This window comes from Silurus aristotelis, assembly GCF_946808225.1.
Source record: "Silurus aristotelis genome assembly, chromosome: 3".
NCBI lineage: Eukaryota > Metazoa > Chordata > Actinopteri > Siluriformes > Siluridae > Silurus > Silurus aristotelis.
In genome coordinates this window covers 35663130-35678310 of record NC_139576.1, presented here as the reverse complement: position 1 = coordinate 35678310, position 15181 = coordinate 35663130, and the positions used below count along the sequence as shown (strand labels likewise).

Here is a 15181-nt window from a genome sequence, read left to right as displayed (position 1 = left end):
TGAGCAGCCATGGTGACTGTGGCAAGGAAAAACTCCCTGTTATGAGGAAGAACCTTGAGAGGAACCAGACTCAAAAGGGGAACCTCACCCTCATTTGGGTGACATTAAGAATGTGATTATAGTCTTTAAACAATACAGAACAATGGAGAGAGGGAACTAACATGAGCACTGGAGTATAAGATTATAAGTAATGTTCTTTCTACAGACGTAGACTTCTCTGGCGAAGGGTATCAGGATCTAGTGAATGTAAGAGTAACTTGTCAAACTCTGCATTATTTTGGGGGGAAAAAAGGAGAAAAAATGGCTGGTGTGATGCGTTTAAAGCTTCTCAGTTTTCAGGCTACTGCGCATCGGGTTGCGTTCTGTCAGACGGACCTGGTGGTCATGAAGGTCATTGTTGGGAGGAAAAAACTAATGAAACAAACAGTGCATGTCCTTCACAGCATTGGAGAGTTTGAGGCACTATATACCTAGGACTATATATATATAGTAAGTAGAGTATATACACTATTTGGACAAAAGTATTGAGACACCTGACTTTTCAAGCCAAAATTTGGAAGCACACAATGGCACAGGATGTCTTTTTGCATTCAAATTTCCCTTAACTTTGGGATCCAGACCTTCTCCAGCTTTACGAAGCTCCACGAAGATATGCTTTATATAGGTTGGGGCTAAAAGATCTCCTGCTATTGAGCGCCAACCCTTTTGATCAGGGGTAAATTGTGCCTGAAATCTCCACGAGCACGCTCCAAAATCTAGTGGAACATCTAGTTAGAAGTGAGGAGGTCATAGCAAATGTGAAATAGAATGCTCAATAAGCACATACATATCACCAATGTTTATTGTTGTGTAGGAGGAACCCCTTCCAGACAGAGAGGTTTCTTGGGTTGCTTGCGAGCTCTTAATATCAACGGCGCGGCCTTCGACCTAGACGAGCGAGCCAAGGCGACCCCAGGTGTGAGCTCGGGCTGCGCTGGTTACTGCAGCAGCTCTGCGGGCGTCTGCCACAACCGGGGCAGGTGCGTGGAGAAGAGCACCGGCTACGTGTGCGACTGCACGCACTCGGCGTACGGAGGGCCCTCCTGCAAAGAAGGTATGGCGGCAATACTTCTCAAAAGTAGCTCGCGCTCGGAGAAAAGTGAGAGAAAGGCTGGAAAAGTTTTATTCCTCAGCAGCTTATAAGTCTAAGACACATGCACACGCGGGCAATTATCTGCTATTTAGTGTCAATGAGTGGATTCACAAGTTCTAAAGTGCTTTCTCCTTAATGAACGTCGCAGGAATAATCGGATGAAAAAAATTCCGAGCTCCACTTTTACAAGATTGCAAACACTAAAATATGGTAATTAACGTCGCGCCGCTAATTAGCAACACTTGCCTTCGCACTCACCTCTCAGGAGTGATAAAACGCCGGCGCAACGTCTCTTCGTCAGGTGTTCGACTGTCATTCACTTAAGCGAACTGGGTAATATGGAGCGCGTTCTGCGCTGAGATGTAGGTTTTCCGGAACACATTATATTCGCCGCGAGGGAACGGCCGCCGTGTTTGGAGTGGTTTTTGTTGTTTTTTATTAGGCTCGTGCACGTTTCTGGTTTAATAGCACTACCGCTCGATAAATGTCCAGATGCTACACTTTATTTTTTACCCAAAAATCCCGCCTTAGCATGAATCACAGCTTTACACACTCTCGGCATCCAAACGTTCAGCTGAAACACTTGGAAAACTTACCAAAGGTGTTCTTTACTAGTTGGAGATTTCTTTCTTGTGCACCAGTTCATCCCAGAGCAGTTCAATAGGATTTAGGTGCAGTGACTGGGCAGACAGATAACACTCCAGACGACTGTTTACTCTCTAAATAACGCTTCTAGGGCTGTGATGTGTGCGTCCATGTCGCTCCCAATAAGCCGCAGTCCAGACGAAATTGCAATGAGCTAAAGCATGGATTGGTTGCCATGTTGATTTATTACACCCCAATGTCTCCAAACCTTCCTCTGCCAAAACAACCCCAAACTATTAAGCTTCCACCTTCATTCCACTTTCCAATTGCTGTGTCTTTTCTGCCTTTTATCTGAACAGAGGGAACAGGTATGTGTCTCAAAAACCATGAAGGACTTGGTCACAAAAAACAACATAATATATATTAGGGGTGAAAAGGTACATGGCTTTTTACCGAACTTTTTCGGTACAGGGAAAAAACTAGAGCAGCGCAGAGTCACTGTGGCTACTCACTCTGTACTGGAAATACGATTTGTAGGACGTTTTTTTTTTTTTTTGCTCATGCATGAAATCGTGCACTACCTGGTTTTTGCTAACGCTAGCAATATGGTTTCATTAGCATTTTATGCGCAGCTACAAGAACACTTCCATATATCGAGGGTGTGGAATAATAAATTAAGGAAAGAATGAAGAGGAATGGTAAAGTTTACTGAAATAAGTAGAACAGTTAAGTAAAAAAATATCTTTAGTAAATTGAATATTAAATGTAAAACATACAAAAATCAGTATTAACACAGAAATGAATGCAATTTGTTTGCATTTATTTAATTTCATTTCATTAATTTAATTTGTGCCAATTTAATCGCTTACAGAAGTAAATCGGTATGATTTATTCATATGTGTATTGCATTAGTTTGATTTATTCTATTATATTTTATTATATTAGACACTTTTTGAAACATTCTAAAATAATATTTTATATATAATTTAACCAAGTGGGGATTTTATTAAAAATTGTCAGCTGTTGATGTTCACAAATGTCATTCCTTCGCTCTAAATGTACCGAAATTTAACCGAACCGTGACTTAAAAACCGAGGTACGTACCGAACCGTGAATTTTGTGTACCCCTCAATATACATATTAGATACACGCTTTTTAAAATTGAAAACAAAACCACTTTCCTTTTCACATCTTTTCAAGTCAATAAAAACCCCGGCCTCCCATCGCGACAATGCGATTATCCGATATTGACTCGTCTTAACCTCGTTACACATCTGGAGCTGATGGTTCTCGCTCCTCGAGGCCTGGCTCGGGCGTGGGCCGGACCTGGCCGTCTCGCGCTGCTCTTTAAAACAGAGCTCGTTCCGCTTATTACGAAATGGACACGGAAACCATCAAATATTCATAGATAGCAGGAGATATGGGCGGGCTAAATGAAATAGTGAAGAAATTCGAGTGGAGGGGAAAAAAAAAAAAAGTGTCCTTTCACCTCGGCCTTGCACGACGCTGCCAAGATCTGCATGCAAATCCAGCCCTCGGAGAGCTGATCAAAGCCTGCGCCGATAAGACGAGAAAGAAAAACTGCTATTCTTCATCTCGTCTTTGTGCAAGTCCATTACTCATCTTGGTTTTGCTATTATAATCATGCACGCTATTCTGTGCTGGGGAGGAAAAGAAAAAGAAAGGAGGAAATAAAAAAAAAAAAAAAAATCAAGCCAGCCAAGGTACTTTACATAAATATATGCCACTTCTGGTATAGCCTTCCAGACTTCCAGACTTCCTGCATGGCATAATTTCTTGGTTTAAATAAAAGGACAGGGGACTTCATCAGAGAGAATGCGGCTTGAGTGCTTTTCATATAAAATGCTTGTCTTGATGCGCTCTGAAGAGCTGTCATGTTCCCGTCACCGCAGCTGTAAGTAATCCGACGCTCATCCGTTTCTCGTGGAGAGAATATGCTGCACGCTGGGAAACGTTATATGCGATTTATAACTGACAGTTGTGTAAATAGATCACGGATGTCAAAAATACCTATTTGAGCAGATCCGTAAAGGTCCTGAGATTTACAGCTCATTCAGGAAGCACTTTTTTTTAATTCTTTTTTATTTATCTCGCATCGCTTTACACGTGCGAAATACATTCTCATCGATCGGCGTCGTGGAAAAGCGCAGGCGGAGTTTTCACATCTCGGTGCTTTGATAATAAACATTAAATCGTGCCTAGTGCGATTCCTCTGCGGAGAACCTCCCGAGCTCGACCAGGTTCAGTGTCGTTCCTTGCCTTGTGATGTCTTTCAGATTATGATGTCTGAGGGTAATCCTTCGGCCCTGTCCGAGGTCCTGAAGGCTCTCGAACTGATTTTCCTCAAGGATGTCTCTGTACTCTTGGTCTATTGATATTTCTTCGCCTTTTGTCAAGTCTGACATGCTTTCCAGTCCCGCTACTACAAAAAATCAGCACTGCTTGTATTTTTTCCCCCCCAGGTGTAATGCTTAGTATTCAGTCCAACGTGGCTGAAAAATCCTGCTTCTCATGAGGTTTAGGTAACTTTTGATGACGCCGAGGAAGATATCTGTGTGCCATTTGCTCGATAGTGGCTTTTATCTTGCTGACACACACACACACGTTTGACATGGTTGTCCTTCTGTCCTAATAGTTTTTCAGGATGTTAGAGTCATTTCCCTGGTTGCCATTCCCTTGTTTTTGAACACGTTTCTTTCAAAATAAATAAAAAATGGAAGCCATGTTGGTCTGTCAGAATGCAATTGCTGCAAGAAGTATTTTGCTACAGTTTTCCCATGATTTGTTTCTTTACACAGTCCTGTCCATAAGGTCTGTTGACAATGGCTAGTTCTTTTTTCTCCTTCTCCTGCAATCAACCAAAAAAAAAAAAAAAACGCAGGATGCACTTGAGTGCACCTCAATTTTTAAAGAAACGGTTTCAAATACTTGTGTAAATGTGATATTTCGGTGTTATCTCTAGTGCAAACCCAGGTTTTACGGACTTTGTGCTTCTCTAGATAGTCTTTGCTTTTGTAGGAGTCTTGACGGTAAATGCCAAAAAATGCTCAGGGTTTTACAACAAAAAAGTGTGGACAGCGAGCAAACAAACACGATACGGTTTCTCATTTATAATCTGCTAACAAAGCGTCTTCTCCCCCCACCAGAGGTATCTGTGTCCTTCGAAAGGGGATCGTCTGTGACGTACACCTTCCAAGAACCTTTCTCGGTTATCCAAAACCGGACGGCGCAATTTTCCTCCTCATCTTCTGCTTACAGTAAATCTAGAGACAACATGGCACTGAGTTTCCTCACCACGCAGAGTCCGGCCATGCTGCTCACCGCCGACACCTTCACCCAGCAGTACGTCGCCGTGATCCTCGCCCGCAACGGTAAGGGCCCTCCGAAAGTGCTCTACAACCGGTCATTTTAACAAGCCGGCTTTGTTGCCCGGTGCGTGATAATGTGTGGCCTGGATTGCGTTCGTCTCTGATTTGAAAACAATTAGCCCGCGAGAGATTTATAACTCTCATATTGATATTGTCTCACGCTAATGAGACGGGTGCCACGAGGCCATCGACTTCTAGAGGCTTCTCTATAATCTTGGGCTCTTTCCAAATGTCAGCTCGAGCAGCCTTGCGGTTAAAACGGTTTCTTTGTTGAACGAGCGCGGCCTCACCGCCGGAGCCATTAAACGTGATTTATGTTGCGTTCGAGCACCCTCGCCGAAGTGCCCATCTCCTATTTGCCTAAACGCCATGCCAATGTGACTGTTGATTTGCTTTGTTTTTTTTTTCCTTTGCAGGAACTCTGTCTTGCATTGCACAGGGTTTAGTAACAAAATAATCATATGGGATTTAAATAAGGAAAAATGTACGAGAATATGACCATTATTGCAAAATCACATAGTAGGTAGTTATTATTGACCTGCATCTAGTAATTGGATGAGGGTGAAGAAGTAATAATATATAGTCAATAGATTTGTTGAGGCCTTTTCGAGCATCCTTCCGCATTTAGTTCCTATTTGCTGTCATGCAGATGTTCCAAATTAGTCCGTGTTACAATTCGTATCAAAGGTGTTGATCAGAGCTCTGTAGCAGGAGATCTTTCTCGCCGACCCACTGAAAGCAGATCTTCATGGAGCCGGCTTTGTGTGCTGGAGCATTGTGGTGCTGGTACAGGTTTGGGTTTCGTAGTTCAAGGAGAAAGGAACCACATATGGCTGGTAAAGTCAGGTGCCCCATACAGTTTACCTTATGCATCATTAAAAGCTAGAAGGGAAGCGGGACCTTTGCTAAAGGTTGTGCAATGAATTATTTGAGTGTGACTTTTTTTTTTTTTGGACCAAGACAAAAAAAACTGTTGAGTTACACTTCATTTGGAAGGTTGACAGATCTGAGCTCCACTAACTTGCAATATAAATAGATACGAGATTGAGAGATTAAAATGAGTAGCAGTCGACTGCAGCTGATAGCCTGAAGCGTTGTATGTTGTAGAACGTTTTGATTGATCTGGATGTCAATAAAATGTGGAAAGATGGAAAATATAGTTTCTTGCACATTCTTGCACATATTCCGAACTCTGTCACACCCCACTGGATCCCAATACCATCCTGCTCAGGGAATGAACGCATTTTAATTCGTATTTGGTTTTTCAAATTCGGAAATTTTTTTGTTAGATTGAAATTTTTCAAAAGCAAGAAATGGGAAAGGTACAGGTCACTTCTTCAGAACGATCCAAAGTGCACTCTGATCGGATCAGAATTTTCCATAATGGCCATACTGTATGTGCAATTCAAACCTCAGTGGCAGCAGGAGAACCAGGCAGAACTGATACATTCCCTCGCTCCAGGAAATCAGATTTTCCATATAATCTATATCTACACTATATTTCCAAAAGTATTGGGTCACCTGACCTTTCCCAAACTGTTCCCACAACCCTGGAGGCACTCAATTGTACAGGACGTCTTTAGATGGCGCTATAATAAATTTTGCATTCACTTGAACTTGGAAACCCGAACCTGTTCCAGCATGGCGATGCCCCTGTGCACAAAGTGAGCTCCTTGAAGATCTGGTTTACATGCTTTGGAGAGGAAGATCTTGCTGCTATAGAGCTCTGATCTCATCCCTACTGAACACCTTTGGGATGAATGTGAGCGCTGACTGCACCCCAGGTCTCCTTACTTACATCAGTACCTGCCTTTCATAACACCCTTGCTGATGAACACAAATTTCCATACGCTTCTCCAAAATCTAGTGGAAGATCTTCCCAAAAGAGTGGAGGGAATCATCAACTGCAATCAGTTGCACCCCTAATATATTATCTTATATAATATATATATACACATGCATGAATTGCCTATACACTATGTGACTGCTCCACTTTAACTCAGGCTGCTTACAGGGTAGTTGCACAAGCAGAACCTCAGGGTTTTTTTTTTTCTCCTTATCTGCACAAAAGCCACTCTCTCTGGCTAGCACTATTTCTGGAAAGAAAAAAAAAACTATACCAAAATCCAAAGTGGTTTTCCCAGACATACAATTCATTTTAATTTCATAAATTTGTGTCTGGATTCGTATCGTCATCGAAAGCTGAATTTCCTGGCTGTACTTCGCGCCTTACCAAAAAAAAACGCTCATACTAGGCTGTTTTGTTCATCTGGAGACTTGTTTGCAGACACACACACACACAGGCTTGATGGATGCCCTGGAACTCCACTGCAGTCAAAGCATTACTGTGCTAAAAACCCAAACGTTTGCTCAATTCACCACTTTGTACACAGTGCAGGATAATGCAGAGCAGCATGCTCGGTGATCCTCCGCGCCCGAGCCCGAGCACGAATACAGCCTCTTGAATATATTGTAATGCACCGTTTTGGAAAGGCTAAGAGTGAAAACTCGAAATTGACCTCGTGCCACTCGATCAAACAAAACCCCTTTTTGTCTCTCGGTTTCGTGCACGTCACTGTGTGTGGGCGAGGTTGTGAAGAGCGCTTCGACACGTTCGGCGTTGAGCAAAGAACTAGCGGCAGAGAAGCCATTAATATTTATAAGTCTTTTGGAGGGATCACCAGGGACCATTGACCGTGTGTGTGTGTGTGTGTGTGTGTATATATTATAGTCTGTGTTGGTTTTTTGTGTAAAAAAAAAAAAAACACTTTATTGCCTCATCAACTTAGTTCCATGCTCCTACAGAATCCTTTGGACCAAAGTATTGGGACACCTGGCTTTTCCAGCCATATGTGGTTCGTCCCCAAACTTGGAGAGACACACATGTATAGGACTAGTTGCACGTTCCCTTCAATTGCACTACGAGACCCAAACCTGTTCCAGCATGACAATAGCCCTGCTTCACCTGCTCACAAATCCAGCTTCGTGAAGATACGCTTTACATTGGTCGGAGTGAAAGATCTCCTATAGAGCTCTGACCTCGACCCTACTGAACAGGATGAATTGACTAAAGGCAGCCCAGGTCTCCTAATGTCGCAACGTCTTTGTAGCTGAATGAGCACAAATCTCCATTAAAAACTAGTGGAACATCTTCCCAGGAGAGTGAAGGTTATTATTATTAAAGGCAAATGAGGACTTAATGTGGAATGAGTTGTTAAAAAAACCCAAAAACAAACATTTGCTCATATGTATTTTTGCTTGCGGTTATTGTTATTTGAGAAGCTAAAACCTTTTAAGGGGTTTCTGGCTGTCTGAAGGGTCTCGTTTTATTTCCTGATGTAGGGAGCCTGCAGATTTGGTATCAGCTTTATAAAGAGCGAAGCCCCAGCGTGTTCAGTCCAGTGCTCACTAGTCTGGCTGATGGGAAGCTTCACCGGCTCCGACTTCACCGAGAAGGAAAAGATGTCTATGTCCAGGTTAGTAAACGCTCCAGCTTCATTCGCAGGGGGGACGTAATCCAGATCACCAACCGAATGCTAAACGAGTGTACGATGGAGACTTGAAACGTTTCCATGCATTATTATTACGCTGTATTATATTGAGACAATCAGCAAAGTAAAATCTGCACTTGACTCACTTTGTTCTGAGCGAACGATCCCGCATGGATATGCTAAATCGGGCCGGGGGAGTGGGAGTGCGGGTGGGGGGGGGGGGGGGTCTAACGGCGTTAAGCTAAAATTAGTGCAGTTACATAACCGTTCTTGCCTGCGAGGGGTTTGTGTAGGTAACTAACAGGACTGAATGATGACAAATGCAGCAATTTGAATGTGTAACCATTAATTATTAGCTGATAGTTATGAAGACAGTGATTGTTTTATAGTCACACTATGACTTTGCGTTGCCTGGACACTTGTTTTTTTTGATCGCAGCACACATCCGCCATGGATTCGTTCCGATAAGCTTATGCAATTACACACTTTATTTTTGTCCAGAGTTGCATAAGATCGGTCCTGAGAGAGTCCGACTGCCCGAATATTCTCAATGGGGTTAATGTCTGGACTCTGTGGAGGCCAATCCATGTGTGAAAATTCTCAAGCATCAATTTGAGTCTGATGAACCCTGGCATTTTGGAGTATGCCCATGCCACCAAAGCAAAACATCCATAGATGGAAAAACTTTAGGGTAGGCAGTTGACCTCACTTTTTAGACACATAACAGGAACCAGCTGAACGTAGCCTTGCCAACTGAAGCGACCCCAGATCAAAACACTGCCCCCACAGACCACCAAATTGTAATCGTTTCTGGAATCTCATTAGTTCTTTTCTTTGCTTAATGCAAGCCAGTAATTTTAAACTCCTTGACCAGAGTATCATCCTTTCTGCTACCATGGGATTTGGCAGGTGAGAAAATGAGATGCTCCTCAATGTATCGGTTAGGGTTAAATAACCTTTTGTAGCTAAAACCTATTACGGACTGCAGTAACCAGCCAGTGGAAGCTCTTACATGTTTGCTTAATTACATCAAGTTTGGAGCTTTTTTTGTTTCGTTTTTTTGTGTATACATCTATCCATACACTATACTGCACAATACTTTGTCTATACGGTCAATCCCCGATAATTCACAGTTCAAAAAATTCCCCGGGTTCTCGTTTTCAACCTAAATAACAGCATTATTATTAATAGCTGATTATCTTGAAAAAAACTCGTAGGACCGAATGTTGAGGAAACTTTAGGAATAACATTTAAAACTTTTGTTTTCACCAACAAATACATTATTGTATTAAAGTGAATAAATGTCTAGATGAATTCACTAAGGTACCATAGGGGCTGCGGAGGTTCCAAAAATGTGCAGATTTTCGGAACTCGCGGGGGTTACATTCTAAATCTGCTAATTTTTTTCCATTTGCTAATCAGACCAGTGTATGTAAATAAAATAAAATCTAATAAAATCTGTCAAACCTCTCTCTGGTCTAGTTTCTGCTCTAAAGACTTGCCTTCAGCTAAATAATTTGCATAAATGCTTGTGTTTGGATAAACCACAATAAATGATGTGCTACAGAAACTGCACCAGTTCATAACAGATAAACTGGAGACACTGAATTACTTTTCATATCCAAGTTGACTGAACCCTGCTATATGAATTTCCCAGAACACAGTGTAAATTCTCATGCTTGCTTTAGTAGATACTTTCTGGAAAGTGTAGAGTTCAAGTACCGAATCATTTCTGCAAGCATTTGACTGTTTTTTTTTTTTTTTTACTAAATTAGCATTAGGGTTGGGGTTGGGGTGTTAGGGGTCAGTGTTAGGTTTAGGGTTATTAGGATTAGGTTTGGGGTGAATGTTAGGGGGTCAGGGTTTTTAGGGTTGGTGTCCATGTTAAGATCAGGGTTAGGTGGTCAGGGCTAGCTTCAGGGCTAGCAGGTTTGGGGTTAGTGTTGGAGTCAATGTTAGGGTCAGGGTTAGGTTTGGGGTAAACGTTATGGGGTCAGGGTTATTAGGGATGGAGGTCAGTGTTAAGGTTAGGGTTAGCAGGATTGGGGTTCGTGTTGAAGTCAATGTTAGGGTCAGGATGAGGGTTGGGTGTGGGGTCAATGTTAGGGGCCAGTGTTATTAATGTTGGGGGTCAATGTTAAGGTCAGAGTTAGTGATGTCAGGGTTAGCAGGATAAAGGTTTGTGTTTGAGTCAATGTTAGGGTCAGGGTTAGGTTTGGGGTCAATGTAAGGGGTCAGGGTTATTTAAGTTGGGGGTCCGTGTTAAGGTCAGGGTTAGCAGGATTGGGGTTTGTGTTTGAGTCAATGTTAGGGTCAGGGTTAGGTTTGGGGTCAATGTTAGGGGTCAGGGTTATTAGGGTTGGGGGTCCATGTTAAGGTCAGGGTTAGCAGGATTGGGGTTTGTGTTTGAGTCAATGTTAGGGTCAGGGTTAGGTTTGGAGTCAATGTTAGGGGGTCAAAGTTGTTAGGGTTGGTGTCAGGGTCAAGGCAAAGCCATATAGTGTAAATCGATCCAGTATGTGATGGGTTCCATTTAAATCTGATCCCTTGCCAGGTTTCTTTTTTTCAAAGTCAATTTCTGACTTTTCATTGTAGCTCTAATGCATAAAAACACATGGATTTTAATAGAATTTTGTAGAAACCTCCATGCTCAGTCTTTTATGTTCAATAGGTTGATCAAGACAATAAAAAGTACACCCTGTCCCAGGACACGGACTTTAACTCGATGCGATCACTAACCCTGGGAAAAGTTACAGGTAAGAAAGCGTTTTTTTTTGTTTTTGATAAAACATAAAATGAAGGGATGAACAGAGTAAGCATACATTTTATTCTTTAAAAAAAAATATATAAAAAATGCTTAAATTTGCCCTTCTGCTTATCACGTCTCTCACCGAGCAGACCATGCAAATTTGCACTTTTGTCATTAAGCGAAGGCCAAATGGATTTTTAAGTGCCCTGTGCGCTTTTTTTCCCCGTTAATCTTTTATTCAGAACCTCAAACGTGTCAGACTTGTATTCGGGAGATTAAATACGAATTCATGTGACAAAACACGGTTACGTTCCCGAGAGACTGCAAAAACAGACAGCAATCTGAAAAAAAACAAAGAAGTTTTTACTCCTTTTGGGTCAAATGATCAGAATTTCTTCTAAGAAGTTCCAATAATAACAACGAGAAGCACCACTTTTGACCCCTTTTGCTGTAGCAGGAAGTGATGCGCTGGACGAGGAAGTCGCTCAGGCAGGATCCAAAGGGTTCGTCGGCTGCTTTTCGTCTGTTCAGTACAATCACGTGGCTCCTCTGAAGGCAGCGCTGCTGAACCGTGGCAGCTCTCTGGTCAGCATACGAGGTCATTTACTCGAGTCGAACTGCGGAGCGCTGGCAGATTTATCATCCTCCAAATCACGTCTAGGTATTCCTTTCTTCCCTTTGTTTCACACTTGCTTTTTACTTTTTTTGTTCTGTTTGGTCCTTCCACCTTTTGTGGTCCTTCATCCTCATCTTTCTTACTTTCCTTTTTTTTTTTTTTACATTTATAAATTTTTCCTGGTCTTCTTCTTTTATTTGCTTTTTTCTCTCTTTCTTGTCCTTCTCTTTTGTCCTTGTTCCCCCTTATTTGTTCTCTAATTTTTTTCTTTTCTTTTTTTTTTCTTTCTTTAATTTATTTCTCTCTTGTCCTTTTTTCCCTGTCGTTCTTTCTTTTCTGTTTCTTTTTTGATTTCTTTCTTTTTTTCCTCCCTTCCTTCCTCCCTCCCTTCATACGTCTTCATTCTTCCTTTATTTCTGTATTTTTTCTGACTCATTTTATTTTATTTATCTCACAAATGTAATCGACCATTTGATGGAGAACACATTTCAACCATTTTAGTATAATCTTCTCCAGGGACAATCTATAGAAATAAATCTTGGATATATTTTAGTAAATGTGCAAATTGTAGCGCAGTACAGATTTACTGGCCTCTGAAAAGAACGCAACATACAGCCATTATTATCTACAGATCTGGCAACAAAAGTGAGTACACCCTAAGTGAACTGTGTCCGAATTGTGAGTAGTTTGTTTGAGCACCAGTGTTACCCAGCACTGCTTTAATTCTCCTGGGTATGGAATTCACCAGAGCTGCACAGATTGTTGCTGGGATCCTCTTCCACTCCTCTATAATGACATCACAGAGCTGCTGGATGTTGGACACATGGCGCTTCTCCACCTTTCGCTTGAGGAGGCCCACAGGTGCCTTAATAAGGTTCAGGTCTGGAGACATACATACCACTTCATCACCTTCAGCTTCCTCAGCAAGGCAGTTGTCATCTTGGCGGTATGTTTGGGGTCGTTATGTTGGAAAACTGTGGTTCGGCCCAGTTTCTGAAGAAAGGGCATCATGTTCATGTTGGAATCCATGTTTCTCTCAATGAACTGCAGCTTCCCAGTACCAGCAGCACTTATGCATCCCCAGACCATGATGCTACCACCACCATGCTTGACTGTAGGCAAGACAAAATTTTCTTGGTGCTCCTCACCACTCCTCAAAACTTTATCATGGTTCCAGTAATTCATGCTCTTGGACAGGTTTTCTTTAGCAAAATGTTGGCAAGGTTTCTTGTAAGCAGCTTCAGAAGACGGCCTGCAAACGGTAATGTTGCTGTGTGCTGCGTACGGTCTGAGCACTGATCAGTGGACATTCTGCTTCTGCAACCTTTAAAGCAATGCTGCCGCATTCATGCGTCTGTTTTTTAAAGCAGCTTCTGCACCTGACGCACAGCAAGAGGACTCGACTCCTCTGATGGACCCTTGCGGGGGCTGATCCAAGAGAAACCCGTCTCGGGGAAAAACCTCTGTATAACTCTGTACACTGTACTGTTTCAGGATGTTACCGATCTTCTTACAGCCTCGGCATCAGTGGAGAGCAACAATTCTAATCCCCAGAGGGTCTTTACCAAGAGGTCTATGTTGAACATCCAGTGGTCAGTATGAGAGAATTGGACTCCAAGCACCAGATTTTAACTGCTCTATTACAAGATACACACATTTGTCTGGTTCTGTCAAACAGACAAAAACATGAAGATGATGAACAGGACGTGTGGCTTTTATCCGCTGTTATCACTGAGGGTGTACTCACTTTTGTTGGCAGTTATTTAGACAATAATGGCTGCATGTTGAGATTTTCAGAGGACAGTAAATCTGTACTGCTCTACAAACTGCACATTTACTAAAATATATCCAAGTTTTATTTCTATCGCATTTGTTCTTTTTACTGAAATGGTCGCTGAGGGGTGTACTTACTTTTGTGAGATTCTGTATAGTTTTTTATATACAATACACGTTACGCGACATCTTTTGTGTTTTCCTTCCGCAGACCACGGGGCAGAGGTGGGCACGGATAACAAGCGGCACGAAGACGACACCCAGCGCGACTCGGCGGTAATTGGAGGTGCGGTATAAATTGCCCCGATCTGCTTTATTATGCCGTTTGTACGAGTCACTCGGGTGTGTAATTAATGCAAGAGATCCATCGGGTTCCTCGTGTTCTATTTTTATCTGTTAGTGGATTCTATTTCTGAAAAGTGTAATGACTCTATTGATTATGTTTCGTTAGCGTGTGTGTGTACCGGTAAAGCCAGGGGGTAATAAAACCCCCCTTTAGAAAGCATCAGGAGAGTCTCAGGTGCTACAATATTGCATTTTTTTAAATCATATTAAGCTCAATAGAGAAGCTAGCAAAGGTACATAGGCTGATTAGCATCAAACTATTAGCTAATTCTTTTGGACATTAGCACAAAACTGTGCTTATTCTTTGATGAATCAAATTAGCCTAATAGCAAATTCACGCCAGTGTTGGACCTCAAAATTAAGTTCCCGGACACACTCGACTAATAAGCTCTTGTCTGGGTGCAGGCGTGGTCACAGCTGTGGTGTTCGTCACGCTGTGCCTCCTGGCTGTGATGGCACGCTTCCTATACCAACACCGGCAGCTCCAAAGGAGCACCAGCATCCAGGAGAAGGAGCACAGACGCAGCCTCGAAGCCGCCTACAGGACCGAGCTTCACTTGAACCAGTCGATAAGGGACAGTATGAAGGAGTACTACATTTAACGGACAATGAATGCCTTGTAGCCGCTGATCGTCCCCTCCTCTGCACGCCCCGCTGTGTGGACTTTACCTAGCGTGGACAAGATCCTACATGGAGCTTTCAGAGACTGTAGGGATCTTTGGATCTAGGTAGGTAGTAGCTAGTAGATACCCAGCCTGTTGGCCCCCGGAATAGCAGGTCTGGGTTGTGCTGTCTGGTGATGGTGTTATCAGGAGAGTCCCTGCATTTCTTGGACAATATTTCTTTGAGGAAAAAAAAAAAAAAAAAATATATATATATATATATATATATATATATATATATATATATATATATATATATATATATATATGACGCAGTATCTGGTTATTTTTGGAGGACTTTCGGACTCTTCTCAACCCCAACATTTAACAAATGTCTGGACATATACGCTATATACTTCAAAAGTATGCTCAGAAATCCTAATTCTTCATTGCTGTTTCTTTTTCCCTGAAAATAATCACGTAGAGCTAAATATTATCC

The 15181-nt window shown here is 42.2% G+C and overlaps 1 protein-coding gene across 2 annotated transcripts in view; it reads left to right on the top strand.

Annotated features, from left to right (window-relative positions):
• cntnap5a (contactin associated protein family member 5a) overlaps window positions 1-14947 on the top strand; it is a 125393-nt gene extending 110446 nt beyond the window's left edge. The window contains exons 18-24 of one of the 2 annotated variants that reach the window (XM_083537231.1): window positions 854-1093; window positions 4885-5109; window positions 8449-8582; window positions 11269-11353; window positions 11804-12007; window positions 13947-14021; window positions 14486-14947. In XM_083537231.1, the coding sequence (XP_083393357.1) occupies window positions 854-1093; window positions 4885-5109; window positions 8449-8582; window positions 11269-11353; window positions 11804-12007; window positions 13947-14021; window positions 14486-14682 (1160 nt within the window). In that variant the 3' untranslated portion in view covers window positions 14683-14947. Of the gene's footprint in view, window positions 1-853; window positions 1094-4884; window positions 5110-8448; window positions 8583-11268; window positions 11354-11800; window positions 12008-13946; window positions 14022-14485 lie in introns of both variants that reach the window. The other variant, XM_083537230.1, reaches the window with a different exon arrangement.
• The last annotated feature ends 234 nt before the right edge of the window (window positions 14948-15181 follow it).